Consider the following 17,627-nt stretch of genomic DNA (forward strand, 5'->3'; position numbering starts at 1 on the left):
GCACCTCCCCAGGCCTCTTTCGCCGCCTGCGCAACCGAACCCGGCTGCTTCGCCGGCGCCCAATCGTGGCCCTACGCGATGCCCAGAAGGGGGACAAGCTCCGCCAATCCGCGTTCTCCGAGAGGTGGTGCCTATTACTATGGGAACGGGGGAACTAGGTTTCGCTACAGATCTGCTTCAAGGGGGTGTATCGGCGAAGAGAGAGGCTGAGAGGAAGGAAGGAAGGCAGGCAGGGAAGGGGAAGGGAGGAAGGAAGGAAGGCGGGCGGAAAAGAAGCCACCAGGTGCCTGGCAACTGGGCTGCTGTTGCTGGGGGCTCTGTAGGCTGCCTCTCTCTCCTAGCACGCGAGTACACAATAGGGAGAAGCCACATCAGCTGGAAGACGCTCAGGATCTCTCCGTCTCCATAGCTATGAATCACAGCGAGATAAAGGTAAGTCAGGTTTCCTCCAAAGCTGGACCAGAAGAGGCGAGCTGGCTGCCCGCTGGGATGGTGCACTTGCTTGGACCCCTCCCTGGGTAATGAGCCGAGTGGACAGGTGTCACTCTTAAGTTTCTTCTTTGCCCAACAGGTTATTCTGGCAGCACATTTTAAGCCGTGGGAAGGGTGGGAAGTGGGAGTCTGATGGGTTTATTTGCTTTTCAACTAAGGGGCTGTCAAATTGGGTGGTGGTGAGCCATGGCCATTGTTGGCACTGCAGAGCTTGCCACCTTCTGAGAAAGTGTGCTTGCCCAAGGTAGGAGAAGTGTAGCGTCTGTTAAATTGATGGAGAGGAGCTGGTCCAAGGGGTTAGCTGCACCTGGGATACTCATGCCAGCTAGCACATGTAGTCAAAGTTCCCTTTTGAATGGCAGAATTAACGCCTGTGACCTTGTGATGACATCAGTTCACCTGGGGAAAAAGAAGTGGGCTTTTAAAAAGCCAGAAGTATGCCCAGTTTTACTCTTCTTAACTCATCAGTTGGATGGAGCGATAAAAGCATTATGTGAGCAACTCTTGTCCTCAAATATACAATGCAGCAAAAAGTAACACACACACACACACACACATACAATAACTGCTTTCTTGTTGGGGTACAAAAGTATTTGAAGTATAATCAAGTGCTTTCTGTGTTACTTCTTGAGATGGGCATGGTAGGACCACAATCTATGAGTAAGCTCCCCAATTATTGCATATTTAAGCCTGTCTTACGCTGTATGTTTGTATGTTTCAGTTCCTTGTATTTTATTTTTTATGCAAGGTGTCCTTAATATGTCAGCTACATCCAAGTTAATTTCCCCCCCACACACTAAGTTAATCTGTGGGTAAGCAGAGTCAGCTCCTTGATGTAGGCACGTGGGTTGTTTCCTTTAAATGGTAGACTATTGCCACTTTGTTTTATTGTGCTGTCAGAACAATGATTATTTAGTTCTTTAAAAATACTGTGAAATAAAATGGTTCTAGCAATGAATGAAAGCAGTGACCTGTTGCTGATTCATCATAGCCCTTGTTATGTGTAAAAAGAGGTGGGGAAGTGTGCAGGGAAGCAAGCTTTCTTTTACATTCACAAGAAAACCTTGGCTGAACTGGTTTTAATGCAGTTTAGGGCTTCATGTTTTCAGATAAGATGGATATCATTAGTCCTGGCTAGGTCCCTTGTGCAAGATGTCCTCAATGGGTGCCATTCCTGAGTGTGCCTACCTCCTCACTGGTGTCCCAACTAACCATTAACTTGCTTTCTCCTTCTGGTCTCAGTCTGCATATCTGCCCAAAGGGGGAGAGTTGTTCTTTCTTGTTACTTTTGCTACTGCTTGAATACTCAGATAAGACAGGTGGGCAGGTAGTGACAGCAGGAAGGAGCAGCAACACCAGTGCCAGGAGATGTTGGGAATTGATCATGGCCTGCTGGAAGGGTGTGGGCCTCGGCAGATGACAAATAATACCTACCTCTGACACTAGTTTCTCATGTCACTGCCAGGACCTGTGGTCCCCCCTGGCTTCTCAGAAGATTAAAAGAGGACTTCAGTGATTGTGGCATTTATACTGTGACAATTATTTCAGCATAATCACACTATCTGATTTTATCTGCATTGTTCAATTTAATAAGAGATTTATTTGAAAATGAAGAATGGTTTTTATATTAAGTACAGTATTGCCAACAGCCTTATTTGGGAATTGGGCCATCACTGAATTTAGCAAAGTAATTCATTTCACATGGGTGGGAGTCTTATTTCCATTTTTGATTGGCCAGCTGCTCCACATAGAGCAAGGGCAAATTCATTCATTTGAAGATTTTTCTGTTGCATTCTTACCCTTCTGCCTTGCAGGAAACTTGTAAAGCGACAAATAACCATAAAGAAGTGTAGTAAGGCTGGCTGCTCCTGGTCCTCCTCTGTTAAGGACTCTCCTGGCTCAGAAGACAAACTTACAAGCTCTGGGCCTGGCCCTTCAGGATGTGCAAACTCCATTTAAAGCCAGTTGCACACCTCCATCCAGATGAACAGAATTCCCAGCACACAGTACAACTAATCCCTAACCATTTGCTATGCTGGCTGGAGCTGTTAGGATTTCGAGTTGAACAATATCTGGAAGGCCACAGGTTCCCCATTCCTGATGTAATGGATTGGTGGTGGTGTTAAACAAATTATTAGGAATACCTTTGCTTTGGTGCCAGAAATTTATTAGATGCTAAATAGAACCGCATTTTGTTAACTTACCCGTCTTGCCTGAAACAAGTTGGTTGGTGCAGCTGAAAGTGGTTTAAGAGTGCCCCTGAGAAGGAATTTGCACCTGGAGGTTTCCCCCCATTCCTGTGATTGGTGCCTTCCTTTTTGTTTTTATCCTTTTAAAAAGGCTATAGAAAAAAATAATATATTGGCATGTATTATTGGAAATATCCAAAAGTTGAGAAAGGAAAAAATGTTCCTCCCTGAATATATATGCAATGTGTCTCTTCCTTCAAATCCCTCCTTACACCCTTTCTTGGGTGGCCTTGGTTTACCCCCTTAATCCTCATGCCATTAATCCTCATTTCCAACTGTGACCAGTTTTAAGAAGGTGTAACTGCATTTGCTCTTGTCTCTCTGTTGCATTTTCCTTTGCATCCTCTGTGGGCTCAGGAATATTGATGGTGCTGTATAAAATAATTATTAAATGTCTGAGCAAGTATGATGCAGTAGATACCCCCCCCCCCCCAATACACTTAGCCATGAAGCTTACTGACAGACCTGGGCCAGTCACTATTATTTTTAAGTGTTTTTGCTTCATTTGCTGTTTAAAAACTTCCAATGTAGGTTAGGCTGAGGATAAAATGAGGATGGGAGAAGAACCACGTAAGTTGTATTGAGCTCACTGGAGAAAATGCAACATCAAAGTGTTTCATTGTTGTTGGAAGAACATCAAACCTAATACCATGTTCAGTTAAATTTGAGGTACAACCACAGACCACATTTTGACTGTTTAATGGTGCAACTGTGGAGAATGGCTTTAGCAAGATCTTCCTTCTTTTTTGAGGCTTGCATCACTTTCTTAGCAGGGTATAATTAACCTGAAGGAAAGAGGTATGAGGTGAAATATTTTCAAAGTATCCAAATATTTGAAATCCATTGAAACATATCCATGTAAACTAGAATTTTCCCTATTTTGTACTTTTAAAAGAAAATTGGGCAGTTGTTTATCAAGGATTTTTTAGGAGTAGGATATTATATCATGGGACAGGATATAGGATTAAAAGATCCAACTTTGAACCAGGTTACCCAAAAGACCAACTTTCCCTCCATTTCCTGGTAAGGGCATTGAGGTGATCAAATGGAATCAAGTTAGTCTTGCCGGAGTCTAATAATTATCAGCTTATGGTGATATGGAGGAAGCTTTTTCACTGATGTTAAAAACATGCTCCCTGTTGAAATAAGAGATGCCTTATCAGTATTGGTGTTTGCCAGCTTTTGAAGACACACCTGGTTACCCAGGCATTCTCTTTATCTGAGCCTCTGACTTCCATTACTATGTTGTTTAATTGGAAATATTTTATTGTATATTTTCATTGTGGATATAAAAGGGTGGTATTCAACAAAGTTGTTGGGTGCATGTTTACATTTATTTATTATTTTGTGAATCACCTTCCACAATAAGTCCCAAGGTGATTTACAGCCATACAATAAAAGCAGCAAAAATAGGTTTAAAAACAATACAGAAAACATAAGTCGTAAAGAAATGTTATGTATTCTAAATACATACTCTGCTTCTTTGGTAAGTTATGAGTTATATAACCTTTAAAGAATATATCCAGGATAGCTTTTCTACAAGTTCCAACTTGTACAGAAGAAAAAAAGAGGAATGGGGAGGCTGAGTATTTTTTTTACAGTTCATTCTCCTTTGGAAATTATAGTCAGTAATGTCTCAAAAAGAAAAAAGGGAAAAAAAGAGTTTGCTGGCTTCTTAAAGTCTAACGAATTTATTACAACAATAAATATGGCATAAGACTGTTCGGTATTTTTGCTGCAAGAGACTAATATGGCTATCCCTCTGGAAACCAAAATTAGGAGATGGGGGGGGATGGGAGGCACATAGATTGTAATGTCGTGTCATCTTAAAGCAGGCTGGCTATAGCTTAGAGTTGAAAAGATCTTGTCTTCTGCTGACAGATCTCAGGAGAACCTCATTACTCCAGCCATCCCAGTTCAACCAGTATAGAAAAAAAAGAGGGCGAGGCCAGACGGAGTTAAGGCTCAGGAAAATATGGCTGTTCCAGATGCTAAATTAGCTAGGAAGCCAGTAAAGGGATTTAAGGAGAAAGGTCATATGTTCTATGAGGGAATTCCTGTTTGGCCAGTCAGTTAATTTGTGTTCAGATGAGCTATAGAGCCAGCTAGTGTGATCAAAAGCTCTTAAGTATAACTTTCCCAAATTTTCCAAATCATGAATTGGCTTTTCAGCATCATAGGTGTAAAGCAATGTGAAAATTCTGCCTTGGTGTTGACGGCACATATGAATGGACTGTAAACCACCCTGAGACTTCCGGGTATCAGACGGTATATAATTTCAATAAATAATAATAGTAATGTATGATAATATTTTTATTATTTATACCCTACCCCCTTGGCTGGGTTTCCCTAGCCACTCTTGGCGGCTCCCAACATATTAAAAACATCAAACATCAAAAACTTCCCTAAACAGGGCTGCCTTCAGATTTCTTTTAAAAGTCAGATAGTTGTTTATTTCCTTGACATTTGATGGGAGGGTGTTCCACGGGGCAGGCGCCACTACCGAGAAGGCCCTCTGCCTGGTTCTTTGTAACCTCACTTCTCGCAGGGAGGGAAGTGCCAGAAGGCCATCAGTGCTGGACCTCAGTGTCTGGCCTGGACCATGGGGGTGGAGATGCTCCTTCAGGTATACTGGGCTGAGGCCGTAATAAACATGGAGTCAGCCTGCACATGCAGCTGCCAGCCATCAACAGTAGAGGAGTCAAGTGGTGGTTCATGCACATATTCACCAGTATTTTTTGTGTAAAATATCTCCCTCAGTATTTTAAGGTAATTAGTATTCTAGTGGTACCTTGGTTGTCAAACTTAATCTGTCCCGGGAGTCCGTTTGACTCCTGGAACTGTTTGAAAACCAAGGTGTGGCTTCCGATTGGCTGCAAAAGCTTCCTGCACTCAATCGGAAGCTGCAGAAGCCATGTTGGAAGTTCTGCTTCCTAAAAATGTTCGCAAACTGGACCATTTCCGAGTTTGTGGCATTCAGGAGCCAATTTGTTTGGGAGCCAAGCTGTTCGACAACCAAGGTACCACTGTATAAGATAAATTTCTGTTTGGACGATAAGAAGTCGTCATAAACTTGTAGGTTTATGTCCAGCTTGCCAAAGTATTTCTCCCTCCAGGCAGAGGCAGTCACTTGATACTTAAGACATCTGTGAACCTAAGAAGGTCCATTTAATCCAGAATCTGTCTCACACAGTGGCCCATCAGATGCCTCTTTGAAGTCCTTAAGCAGGGTTTGAAGACCATGGCACTCTCCTGCTGCAGAGTGGACTTTGGTAATCTTTGGTACTTGAGTGAGGCCAAAATTTGGCACCCCCCAATGGATCTTCTCAATTTTATACCTCCTCAGCTCGGTGCATTTAAAAAACAGTCATCAGTACAAATTCCATCAAATAACAGTTGCTCTATGATTGTTCCAGATGTGAGGCAGCAGGGGCAACAACCTTCACTAGGGTTCATGTAGTGCTACTCCTTCTGTTATCATTTCTCCCTCTGTTAACATGAGGAGTGCCAAACATGAGGGATTGAGTATGGAAAAGGCAGGAGGAGGGGTTGTAGTCTAGCAGGAGAGGTGAGAAAAGCCACACTTGCAAGTATTAAAGACACAGAAGCTTGCAGGTGCAGCTTTTCTCACCTCTACATGCCAAGGAGCACCTCCCAAAAATTCCCTCTTCTGTGCAGCCATTAAAGGGACAGCAGCCCTGTTTTCCTTTGCAGCTAGTCCTTCTAATCTGAAGCCTTTCTCTAAATGTCCCTGCTTGTCAGAAGTGGGACAGGTGGTTTCTGGGGAAAGGGCATTTTTAGTTGGGGTGCCACAATTGTAGAATTCTCCTTCTAGCAAGGCTTAACCTGGTAACTATCTTTTTAGTTCCAGACAAACTTTTATAAATGTTCCCAAGATGTTAATTGCTTTTGTTTTGAATTTTAGTATTATTGTTATGTTCCTTTCTATTGTGTAGATTTCTTCCTTTCTTTTGAAACACCTAGTAAATGTTTATATTGATGGGTGACATAAAATACTATTTTAAAATACATATAATAAAAAATGTTAACGAAGAAGTGAAATGTGAATTGGCTCCTATAACTGTTTAATTTCTTCAGGGCGATTAACTCTGAAGCATGAACATATGTGGCCTGACCTTCGATCTATCTATCCTGGCACTGGCAAGCAGGTTCTCGCTAGGGTTTCTTCCCCAAAATGTACTATGCTTTAACTGTAGAGGCCTGTGGTTGATATCGCTGAGAATAAGCTTTCATAACCTCATGTCTTCATGGCAGTGGGCTGGCCACTCAGCAAATTGGCCTGTACAGTCTTACACTTACTATGTTGGTTGCTGTGTTTAAATGCTGGAAGATGAGACAGGTTAAATTCACAGTGCAATCTTATGTGTCTTGACTTCCTCCTAAATTCCCATTTTGGTTAGAGCAACTAAGGACAAGGGGCTGGGCACAAAAGTGCCAAGATAAGCTTAGGGCTTATAATCTTCAAATGGAGAACTACTTAGCCCTTAGCCCACGTGACCTAAGAAATTGGATTTTTGCTCAGGATTGCCAACCAAGACAGAGCATCCATCATTGCCCCCCATTACTCTACTTGGTACCCCCAAATTAAGACCAATCACTCAAGGCCCCGTTACCTTGAGACTCTGACCTTCCCACAACTACACAGGGCCTTTGTAGAAATAAGGTTCCAACAGATGCCCTCAGCATATTTAGAGAGGAGATACAGTATAGGGGAATTCCCCATATGGATCGCAAATGTATATGTGGATGCAATCAGGTAGAGGACATTACACACTATCTGCTGATTTGCCCCCTGTATACAATGCCGAGAGGAAAATTTATATTGCCAATTCTTAATTGGCTTCCAGGTTGATCCACACAGGAAGTGACAGTTGAACTCCTAGCAGATAAACATCTATACATTACACACCAGGTAGCCAAATTTGCACTGGCAGCCAGGAAGCTCCGTTCCAACTATGTGAACACACTTCAGTCTTAACTGCTAATGTTTCTTTTATGTTGTAAACTGTTACAGGTTACATTGTATGGTTTTAGATGAAAGTTTATCCTTATATTCTCTGTCGTCCATTGTAAAGGCCTTTGGCTATATACAATAAAATTGACTGACTGGCCTAAATTCCCATTTAGGATTTTAGGATATGCTTGTGTTTTCTGGGAAATCTGAGAGGCTTTTGGAAGCTGTAGAATTCCTCCAGGCGGGGCAATGCAAGCATACATGGTTCCGAGTCCATAGTTAATATTTGTTATGCTGATGTGTGTATCTATTAATTTAAAAGGGCATGCTTTCTTTTTGCTCACCGTCGTCATTGAATCTATGAATTTTGCATCGACTGGAGTCACTACCCTTGTTATGCATTCCACGTCAGAGCTGTGACTCACAGCTATACCTGTCTGCATTCAAAATCTGACTCGTTCCATAGTTCTTGAATGTGGGGTGCTGATAAGGACATGCCACTTTGCATTTGATAACATGTTTGCTATGCTACTATAGCTTGCTACTACAGAAAGTGAACCCATGATAATTTATGCATGGTCACACAACGGGCTGTGGCTGCTTATTGTATCATATCATAAATGAAACAGTGGGATACCTGTTGATGTCAGAGCAAAAGCCCCAGCGAAGGGTCCTATTTAATCCCCAGTCCTGATAAATGTTTTGCTGCTGTTAGTAGCTCATTGACTATCTCACTTTGCTCCTAGCTTGCAAAGAGACATGAATTCAAGTGTAGCTGAATCGCAGGCTACTGAGATTTTTATCTCCTGCAGCCCCAAAGAATGGTGTAAGAGTTTTGATTTCTCAGATAAGAACCTTTGAGTCCATTGTTCCCTGTTGTTTTCTTAGTTCTACCTTCTCTGCTACTATGGATGCTGAATACTGGCATTGTAATTGCTCATTCACCAGTGGTAGCAGCAAAAGCAGGATAGCTCAGTTGGTTAGAGGTTGATAATGCCAAGGTTGCAGGTTCGACCCCTGTATGGGGCAGCTGCCTCTTCCGGTATCCTGGGGGTTGTACTGGATGATCCTCAGGATCCCAACTCTACAATTCTGTGATGGTGCTAGACAGTGGCTGGGGTGATGAACCGCTTTGAGATTCATTTTTTAAAATATAAAGTAGTGTTGAAATGAAATTAGTTATAAGAATAATTTTAGTCATAAACTTCACTGCAAAAAGGTAACTAGACTGTTGGTTGTGGCGACCATAACCTAGGTTTAAGGTGCCATTTGGCAATTAGCTTATATATCTGAGTTTCTAACACTCAATGCTGGTCTCTGGTTACTGGAGGATGAAGTTCCGCCATGCAGTCCCCCCCCAAATGTTTAGGGGTACTCTCATTTTCCTACTCATATTGAAATATTGTCCCTCATTGAGGCCAAACTTAGATTCACAAAATGTTTAGGGGTATGTGTACCCCTGCATCCCCCCAGAAAAAAAGCACTGCCTCCATCTAAGCAGTTTCTTTTATCTTATTAATACTTCCGATTAGAATCATTAAGATTTACATATACTGGGTCAGTTCATACACTCATCTGCCACATACCTTTAGTAGAGGCCACAGCTTAACAAAAGTTGCCATGCAAGTGAGAGGTAGAAATTAATATACCCCAGTGGGTTGGTTTGGTTAAAACTCTAATGCAGCCATAGTGAACCTGACCAGTCACAAAGCTTCCCAAGACACATAATACTGAAAACAACACACAGTTGTGACAGCACAGTTGGTTCTAGTGAGATGATGTTGTGGTACAGCTTGACCTGAGTACATCTTCGACCACTCAGCATTTGCTTAGGACTGAGTGTACTGCCAAGACGATATCACAAAACATGCTGCTGTACTGGTGTTGCAAAGGTGTATATTATTTGAAATGTTTCAAGGCATTATTATAATAACAAATGAAGCTGTGAAATATGGAATGAAATATTTAAAATAAGCAACAATATTTTTATTAGTGTCTGCAAACCAGTAGTTCATATTTGGTACAAAGCTGTCCTGGTATATTAGCTCGAGAGGCTGCTTTTTGTCAATATGAGACAAAACAACAACAGATAAACTTTTATCTTCTGCTGTTGCTGTTTCTCATGTGTGCTTTTCCAAGGTTTGAAAGTTCCAACACCTGATTTGTTTTTCCCTTGGAACTGCTCAGGGACTAAATTGTTGTCGTAGTAGTATCAGTGATAATTGGACCCACAGTTTGGTTAAGCTAACATGTTTGGATTTCATAGATTTATTTCAACTGAAGTGCAGTCTGGCTTATGTAGGTTACTCGGGTTGCTTTTGTATCTCAACCCCCCAAATTTGTTATGCCAGCACAGCCTTTTGGGAAAATGGTATCAGTTCTCCATTTGTAAAAAGGGAGTATGCAATGTTGTTGTGAAAATGAATAGGAGGACGATACTATAAAAATGGTATGAAGATATGATGGCAGATGTCAAGATGCCACTACCAGACACTTTGCATATGGTTTTTTATGTTCATCTCTTGCATTATTAACCAGAAATGTGTAAACCTGTGTTCATAGTTAGTACCAGTCCTGAACTGTGTTCATACTGCTCACTAATGCTAACACCTCAGTTTTAGCCCACTTCCGATATTGCAGCTTGAATTCACGAGAGTGCGACTATAAGTCACTCCTGTCATACCAAAAGGTGTTCTACTTTAGCCTCTTTTAAGTTGACAAGGCATGCATCTGGGATTCCTCATAGTTTTGACGTGATTGTTTTTGCCATAGGAGCAATCCTGGATAAAAAGTGTTACATGCTTAGAAAAAATACTTTGCTGTTTTATTTCAGATAAGATGGAAAGCTGTTTTCTTACAACAGTGTCTTTTGCTCCTGACCTATCTTGCTATTGTGCTGGAAGCTGTGCCTATAGACATAGACAAGACAAAGGTAAAAGCGGAAGAACAAGTAGAGAATGCAAAAATAGATAATCCGGTAAGTGAAATAAATACTTTGTAATGGCATCAATATCATAAGTGTATATTACTATTACCGCTGAACTGATGGAATATTATTTCTGAATTTAAAGTATTAATACTGTTCAGGGCCATCTGTGGCGCTCAGGGTCTGGATTTAGATCTTCTTTTTGTTAGCTTTGTGAAAATATTGTGGAGAGAGAGAGAGAGAAAAGAAGAAAATTAGAGTGAGGAAATGAACTAACCATTTTGACTCTCAGAGAAAGCAGTTTGACTTCAAACCACTTTATCCAGTGTTTTGAATAGGAAATTTCTCAGCAGAGAAAAGAAATCCTCCATTTAAAAAAAGCGATAAACCATATGATATTGGAAAAGGACTTAAGTTTTCTGTACTGGAACACCAGACCCCAAATATTATTTGAGCTCAACCTGGCTGATTTTAACTTAAAGAAACCATGGGGATCCAGTCACTGACCTCCCCGTATCTCATTTAGTTTGAGACCTAAAATTAACTGGGTTCTTAAAGCTAGAGGAAGGAAAGCTATAGAGAAAATATCACATATATCTTATTTATTCCCTTATAACCTCATTCTCTTCTGTACTACTGAGTTTTCTTTATAAGCGACATCTCTAAAGAGCTCAGTTAAATCCACAGAAGTTGCAGTTCCCCAAAGAATGTGTATTTATAGCTGCTTCATGTGATTTTTTTTTAATCTTCACCGCTAGATAAAACATTATGGACACTGATAGGTCTTAGAATCACAGCTGGGCTAAAGATCTCACCTAATTTAGTCTGAAACATCTCTATAGAAAGAGAAATGCTTTTCTTCCTTGGCCCTCTGTTACCAAACTGATATTCATTTTCCTGAAGGATACTGGGCTTTATTACGATGTGTACCTCAGGCAAGTGATAGATGTCCTGGAGACAGACAAACATTTCAGAGAGAAGCTCCAGACAGCCGACATAGAGGCAATAAAGGTATGTAGTTTTAACTGCGTAACCATGCAGCTTGTTTAGAAAAATAAGAGAGACGTAGGGCACAGTGGTACCTCGGTTTTCAAACGCCTCTGTAGTTGAATGTTTTGGAACTCAAATGCAGAAAACCTGGAAGTAAGTGCCTCGGTTTTTGAACATGCCTCGGAAGTTGAACAGGAAACGCACCTTCTGTTTTGAGTTTTCTATATTGAGGCTTGCTTTTTGAGGCGTCTGCTTTCGGTTTGTGAACGTTTTGGAACTTGAATGGACTTCCGGAATGGATTATGTTCGAAAACCAAGGTACCACTGTACTCTGGTTTGTCGTTTGTAAGGAGGCTAGACAAATTCATGGAGAATAGCTACTGGATCCAGGGTTAGGGAGTATGCTTCTGAGAATTAGCTGCTGGGAATCACAAGCAGGGAGAGTGCTGTTGTGCTCAAGCCCTGCTTGTGGGCTTCTCATAGGCATCTCCCTGGCCACTGTGAGAACAGGATGTTGGGCTAGATGGGCCTTTAGTCTGCTCCAGCTGCGCTCCTCTTATATTCTGATAAGAGCCAGTATGCCATACAGGCAACATGGAGTTTGTTCTCAATGCCAGCAGACCTGATGGGATACCTGCTGGTCTTCAAAGTGGGTGGAATTGAACTTAGACAACAACTTCACAAGCTCATCAAAAAGGTCTGGGGGAGAGAAGAGATTCCAGCAGACTTCGGGATGCCGAAATTATCAGTCTCTTGAAAAAAAGGCGATAAAACAGATTGTGGAAACGATCGAGGCATCTTTTTATTAGCTATGGACATCAAAATTCTTGCAAGGATCTTAGCAAACCGTCTCCTAACAATATCTGAGGCTACCCTTCCTGAATCCCAAAATGGTTTTCGACCTAGGGGTACAGTGGACATGATTTTCACCTCTTGACAGCTTCAAGAGAAATGCAGAGAGCAAAACCAACCCCTGTATATGGTGTTTATTGACCTGACTAAGGCCTTTGACACTGTAAATCGTAATGCTCTGTCGACTGTCCTTCTGAAAATTGGCTGCCCAGATAAATTTGTGAACATCCTTCAGCTCCTTCATGATAATATGACAGCAACAATTGCAGATAGCAATGGTTCTCAAAGTGAACCATTCACAGTGGGATATTAAACAGGGTTGTGTTATCTAGCTGCTCCTAGAATGTGTGGGAGCACCAGTGTGTGGAGGTTTTTGTGCAGGACTTCCTCCTTTCTTTAGATAAGGGAAGTACTGCTTATCTATCTCAGCTTCGTGCATTGTGTTCTGCCACCCCTAAGTGAAAAAGGAAGGCCTTCTAAGCATAAGACCTCTCTGTCAGCAACATAGTTGGACTAAATTTGGACTAAAAATTGGATTGGATCCTTAACTGGCTTACTGTACTCATTTACTTATTATATATGGAACCTGTGGATGTTAGACTTTGGGTTCTGTTTCCATGATTAAAAGAGGTTGCAACATGTCAGTTGAGAAATGCTTCATCGTCTTCTCTCTGTTGAGAACCTTGTAGAACATAGTTACCTTCTAAAAAAATATTAACTGACTACCTTTATCAATTGCTTTCTTCATTGACAGAGTGGAAAGTTAAGCAAAGAACTAGATTTAGTTAGCCATCATGTGAGAACAAGGCTGGATGAACTGAAAAGACAAGAGGTTGCAAGATTAAGGATGTTAATTAAAGCCAAGATTGATTCATTTCAAGGTAAGAACACAAAGCAAAAATGTTTCATTTGCCTCTCTTGTTTACAACAGTAGCAGAGATTAATATAAAATAGAATGGCGTAAGAGCTTTGGTGTTTCCTTTCATCTCATTACACAGTCCTTTCCTGTTTAGAAATCTAGGAGAACAAGACAGACCAGTTCTGAGGAAACAGCAGACACACTTTTGGGAAAATGGTTTAAGAAAAGACAATTATACAAGTTCCATTTTGATATTGTCAAATACTTTTGTAGCTTCTTCATTAATTTCTCTTGAGCTTTGCAAATTTTACTTTTCTCACTGAGGACCAGCAACATACTTCACTGGAATATAAACACTAAACTATTGATGAGCTGCAAAGTACTATCTGATCGGGCCACCTGTTTAGAAACAAGGTTTGCAAGGTTATGAGAATACAGAGCAAAAATAAAATGAGTTAATACTACCCCTGTAATACTGATATTACGAAAATGCAGTAGCATCTTGTTCCTAATTTTTGTGTGGAAGTTAAACACGTATCATCATTTTTCCAAAATGCTTAAATTGCAGATTGCATTGCAATGAATTCATTGAAACAATGTTAATTAATCCATGGACTAGCAGGTATTTCTAATATGCATAGCAGAAATGTGAGAATTATCTTTTAAGCTGAATGTTGTTTTATGGTTTATGGGCCTAATCAAGCTCAACTGGGCCCAGGATATTGGATGTTTTGGGCAAACCATGCCATCCTTTGCTGGGCCTGACTTCATATATGATGTAGGCAGGGCTTTTTTCCAGCCGGAAGTGGCCTGAACTCAGGTCTAGAGAATGAGGGAGGCATTTATGGTGAGTTCCAGCACCTCTTTTTCTAGAAAAATAGTACTGGATGTAGGGCACAGGGAAGTTCCTACTGCAGCTTTAAACTTCAAGCTGTGGCTAAAAGGAAGAAGAATCAGAATTGCCTTCTAAGTGCACTTCTGATTCTTCCTTAGCCTCAAAGAGTCAACCCTTTTTGAATTGGCACCTTTTCTTGCTACCCTGCACTTTCTTTTGGATGCAGGGGAAGAATCGGGACTCTTTCTTTTGAAATTAAGTCGCCTGACAACATTTGATTGACTGGTAGATGGCGCTGCCTACCTGTCAAAGTGACCCGCAAAGGGAGGAGAGCTCAGCATCTGGCCCACTGGCCGTAGCATGTGTCGCAGTAAAACTTGATTAGAAAAACCACACCTTTTATTGTCAATATCTTGAAAAAATGTCTAAAGGAGAGAAAAGATAGATTTCAGAAAACCAGTTGATACTATGTCCAGTATGATAAAATACATATTCTTCAAAGTACCATGTATAGTTATCATAATGCAGCTGCAATACTTATCAAAACAGTGACACTTAATAAACACACACACACACAATTTGTGCAAAATCTTTTTTTCTGTTGCCGCTGTCCTTGTTTTCAGGTGTAGTATGTAGAAATAGGGAGAAGAAAATGTTTTGCAATGTGAAATATGGATATACTGTATTGGATGACTGGCCTGTTCTCTACAGCATTTGAAATGCTTACATTTCAGTCAGCAGTAAATGGTGCTTCAGGGGAATAGAGTGTAAGGCCAGGCTTTATGAAGATAGATTATTTAGTTCATGAAACAGTTTTCATTCTTCTCTAAAGCAGTTAGGGCCAGTTCACATGGTTATCCATTACAGATTCCCCCCCCCCCCCTTTGACCTGCTTTCACTGTGTTCATGGCAGAAAGATAATCTGAATTGTTGCACACCAGAGCAAATCACAATTCTGCTCAGCAAGCATTAGGAAGGTTTGGGATGGTGGGGGGAGTTTAAAAGAAGTGCTTCTGCTCTTAAACTCCACACACAGCTGGACTTACCTTGCTGGGTCTTGTTTAATGAAATATTGCTTCTTCTTTAAAAAAAGAAAAGTTCATTGTTTAAGCAGACTTTCAAATAGCAAAATTATTTGGATAGTGAGAGGAATATTAATAATAATTTTCCTGGTTAGCAGTTTCTGCAGTTAGTGATATTTAAAACGTTCCTTGCTGAGAGCCATTTTGTAGAATTGTAGAGCTGGAAGGGACCACGAGGGTCATCTAGTACAACTCCTTCAATACAAGAATCTTTTGCCAAACATGGGGCTTGAACCCATAAACCTGAGATTAAGAGTCTGTTGCTCTACTGACTGAGCTACCCAACATGCCAATATAGAGGGGGAAACATGCAAACACCTCTGTAGATGTATACCCAGTGGGGGGCATCCAGTTGTGTCCATTCTTTTTTTTTTATAATATTTTTATTACTTTTTGAGAAATACAGAAAAAAGAATAAAGAATAGTTATAAGAAGATAGAATAGAATAATAACAAATTTCCATGTTCTTTTTCCATCCAATTTAAAGGACTTCCCCACATCCTCCAAACCCTACGTTCCCTGTCTTATAAAGCGTCAGCAATTTGTTAACTTATTTCAAAACTTATTGTATCTTCCATTTTATCATGTTCCCTAATTTCAATTTTACTGTAACCCAATTCTTATATGCTTTGTATTAAACACAATAAAGTTGTTTCATTATTTTACCTCTAAATTCTTGTGTCTTAATTTTCATTTCATTAACTTACATTTGCTGAAGCTAAAGTTTCCTGAAAGGTGCATTTTTTTAACATTCATACAGCTTATAGTGTTTTTTCAAATAGTCCTTAAACTTTTCCCAGTCCTCCTCAATTGTTTCTTCTCCCACGTCCCGGATTCTGCCAGACATTTCAGCCAATTCCATGTAGTCCATCAACTGTGATTGCCATTCCTCCAGCGTGGGTAAATCTTGTGTCTTCCAGTGTTTTGCAATCAGGATCCTTGCTGCTGTGGTAGCATACATAAAAAAGGTTCTGTCCTTCTTAAACACTCTCTGGTCTACCATACCCAGGAGGAAGGCCTCTGGTTTCTTAGGTAAGGTAAATCTCAGTACCTTTTTTAGTTCATTATGGATCATTTCCCAGAAGGCCTTCACTTTCGGGCAGGTCCACCAGAGATGAAAGAATGTCCCTTCCGCCTCTCCACATTTCCAACATTTATTGTCAGACAGATGGTATATCTTAGCTAGCTTGACTGGGGTCATGTACCACCGGTATATCATTTTCATAACGTTTTCCTTCAAGGCACTACATGCCGTAAATTTCATTCCGGTGTTCCATAACCTTTCCCAGTCTTCAAACATAATGTTATGCCCCACATCCTGAGCCCATTTTATCATAGCGGATTTGACTGTCTCGTCCTGTGTATTCCACTTAAGCAGCAAGTTATACATTCTCGAAAGTAATTTACTTTTTGGCTCTAACAATTCAGTCTCTAGTTTCGATTTTTCCACCTGGAATCCAACCTTTTTATCTTTTTTAAATACCTCTTGAATTTGCGCATAGTGCAGCCAGTCTCGTACCTTAGTTTCCAATTTCTCCAAGCTTAGCAACCTCCAATTGTCTCCAATTTTTTCAATTATTTCCCAATATTTAGGCCAATGGGCCTCCATGTTAAGTCTCTTACGTGCCTTGGCCTCCACCGGTGAGAGCCACCTCGGAGTCTTACTCTCCAATAAGTCTTTATATTTTGTCCAGACCATCAAAATTGCTCTTCTGACAATATGGTTTTTAAACAATTTGTGCACTTTGACCTTGTCATACCACAAATAAGCATGCCACCCAAACGCATTGTCAAACCCTTCCAGATCTAGGACGTCAGTGTTCTCCAATAAAATCCAATCTTTCAACCAGCAGAAGGCTGCAGATTCATAATATAACCTCAAGTCTGGCAGGGCAAATCCCCCTCTTTCTTTCGCATCAGTTAATATTTTGAACTTTATTCGGGGCTTTTTGCCCTGCCAAACAAACTTAGAAATATCCTTCTGCCACTTTCCAAAACATTCCACCTTGTCCACGATCTGTAGGGCCTGAAACAAAAATAACATTTTCGGCAGTACATTCATCTTTACAGCAGCTATTCGGCCTAACAAGGAAAGTTTCAATCTTGACCATGTTTCCAAATCTCTTTTGATTTCTGACCAACATTTCTCATAGTTATCTTTAAACAAATTCAAATTTTTGGAGGTCAGATACACCCCTAGGTATTTTACTTTTTTAACCACATTCAACTCCGTTTCTTTAGAGAACTCATCTGTTTCTGTAACTGTCAAATTTTTTGCTAAAACCTTGGTTTTTTGCTTATTTAACTTAAACCCCGCCACCCGACCAAAGTCAGAAATTAATTCTAACACTCTTTTAGTACTGGAGA

The 17,627-nt window shown here is 40.6% G+C and overlaps 1 protein-coding gene across 1 annotated transcript in view; it reads left to right on the top strand.

Moving 5' to 3' along the window:
• The window catches only part of NUCB2 (nucleobindin 2), a 37,177-nt gene continuing 19,550 nt past the window's right edge, over positions 1 to 17,627 (top strand). Inside the window, exons 1-4 of the mRNA XM_083700193.1 lie at positions 1 to 432; positions 10,550 to 10,693; positions 11,546 to 11,653; positions 13,239 to 13,365. Of these exons, the coding sequence (XP_083556319.1) occupies positions 412 to 432; positions 10,550 to 10,693; positions 11,546 to 11,653; positions 13,239 to 13,365 (400 nt within the window). The 5' untranslated portion in view covers positions 1 to 411. The remainder of the gene's footprint in view (positions 433 to 10,549; positions 10,694 to 11,545; positions 11,654 to 13,238; positions 13,366 to 17,627) is intronic.

Source organism: Podarcis gaigeae, assembly GCF_964106915.1.
Source record: "Podarcis gaigeae genome assembly, chromosome: 1".
Classification (NCBI taxonomy): Eukaryota; Metazoa; Chordata; class Lepidosauria; order Squamata; family Lacertidae; genus Podarcis; species Podarcis gaigeae.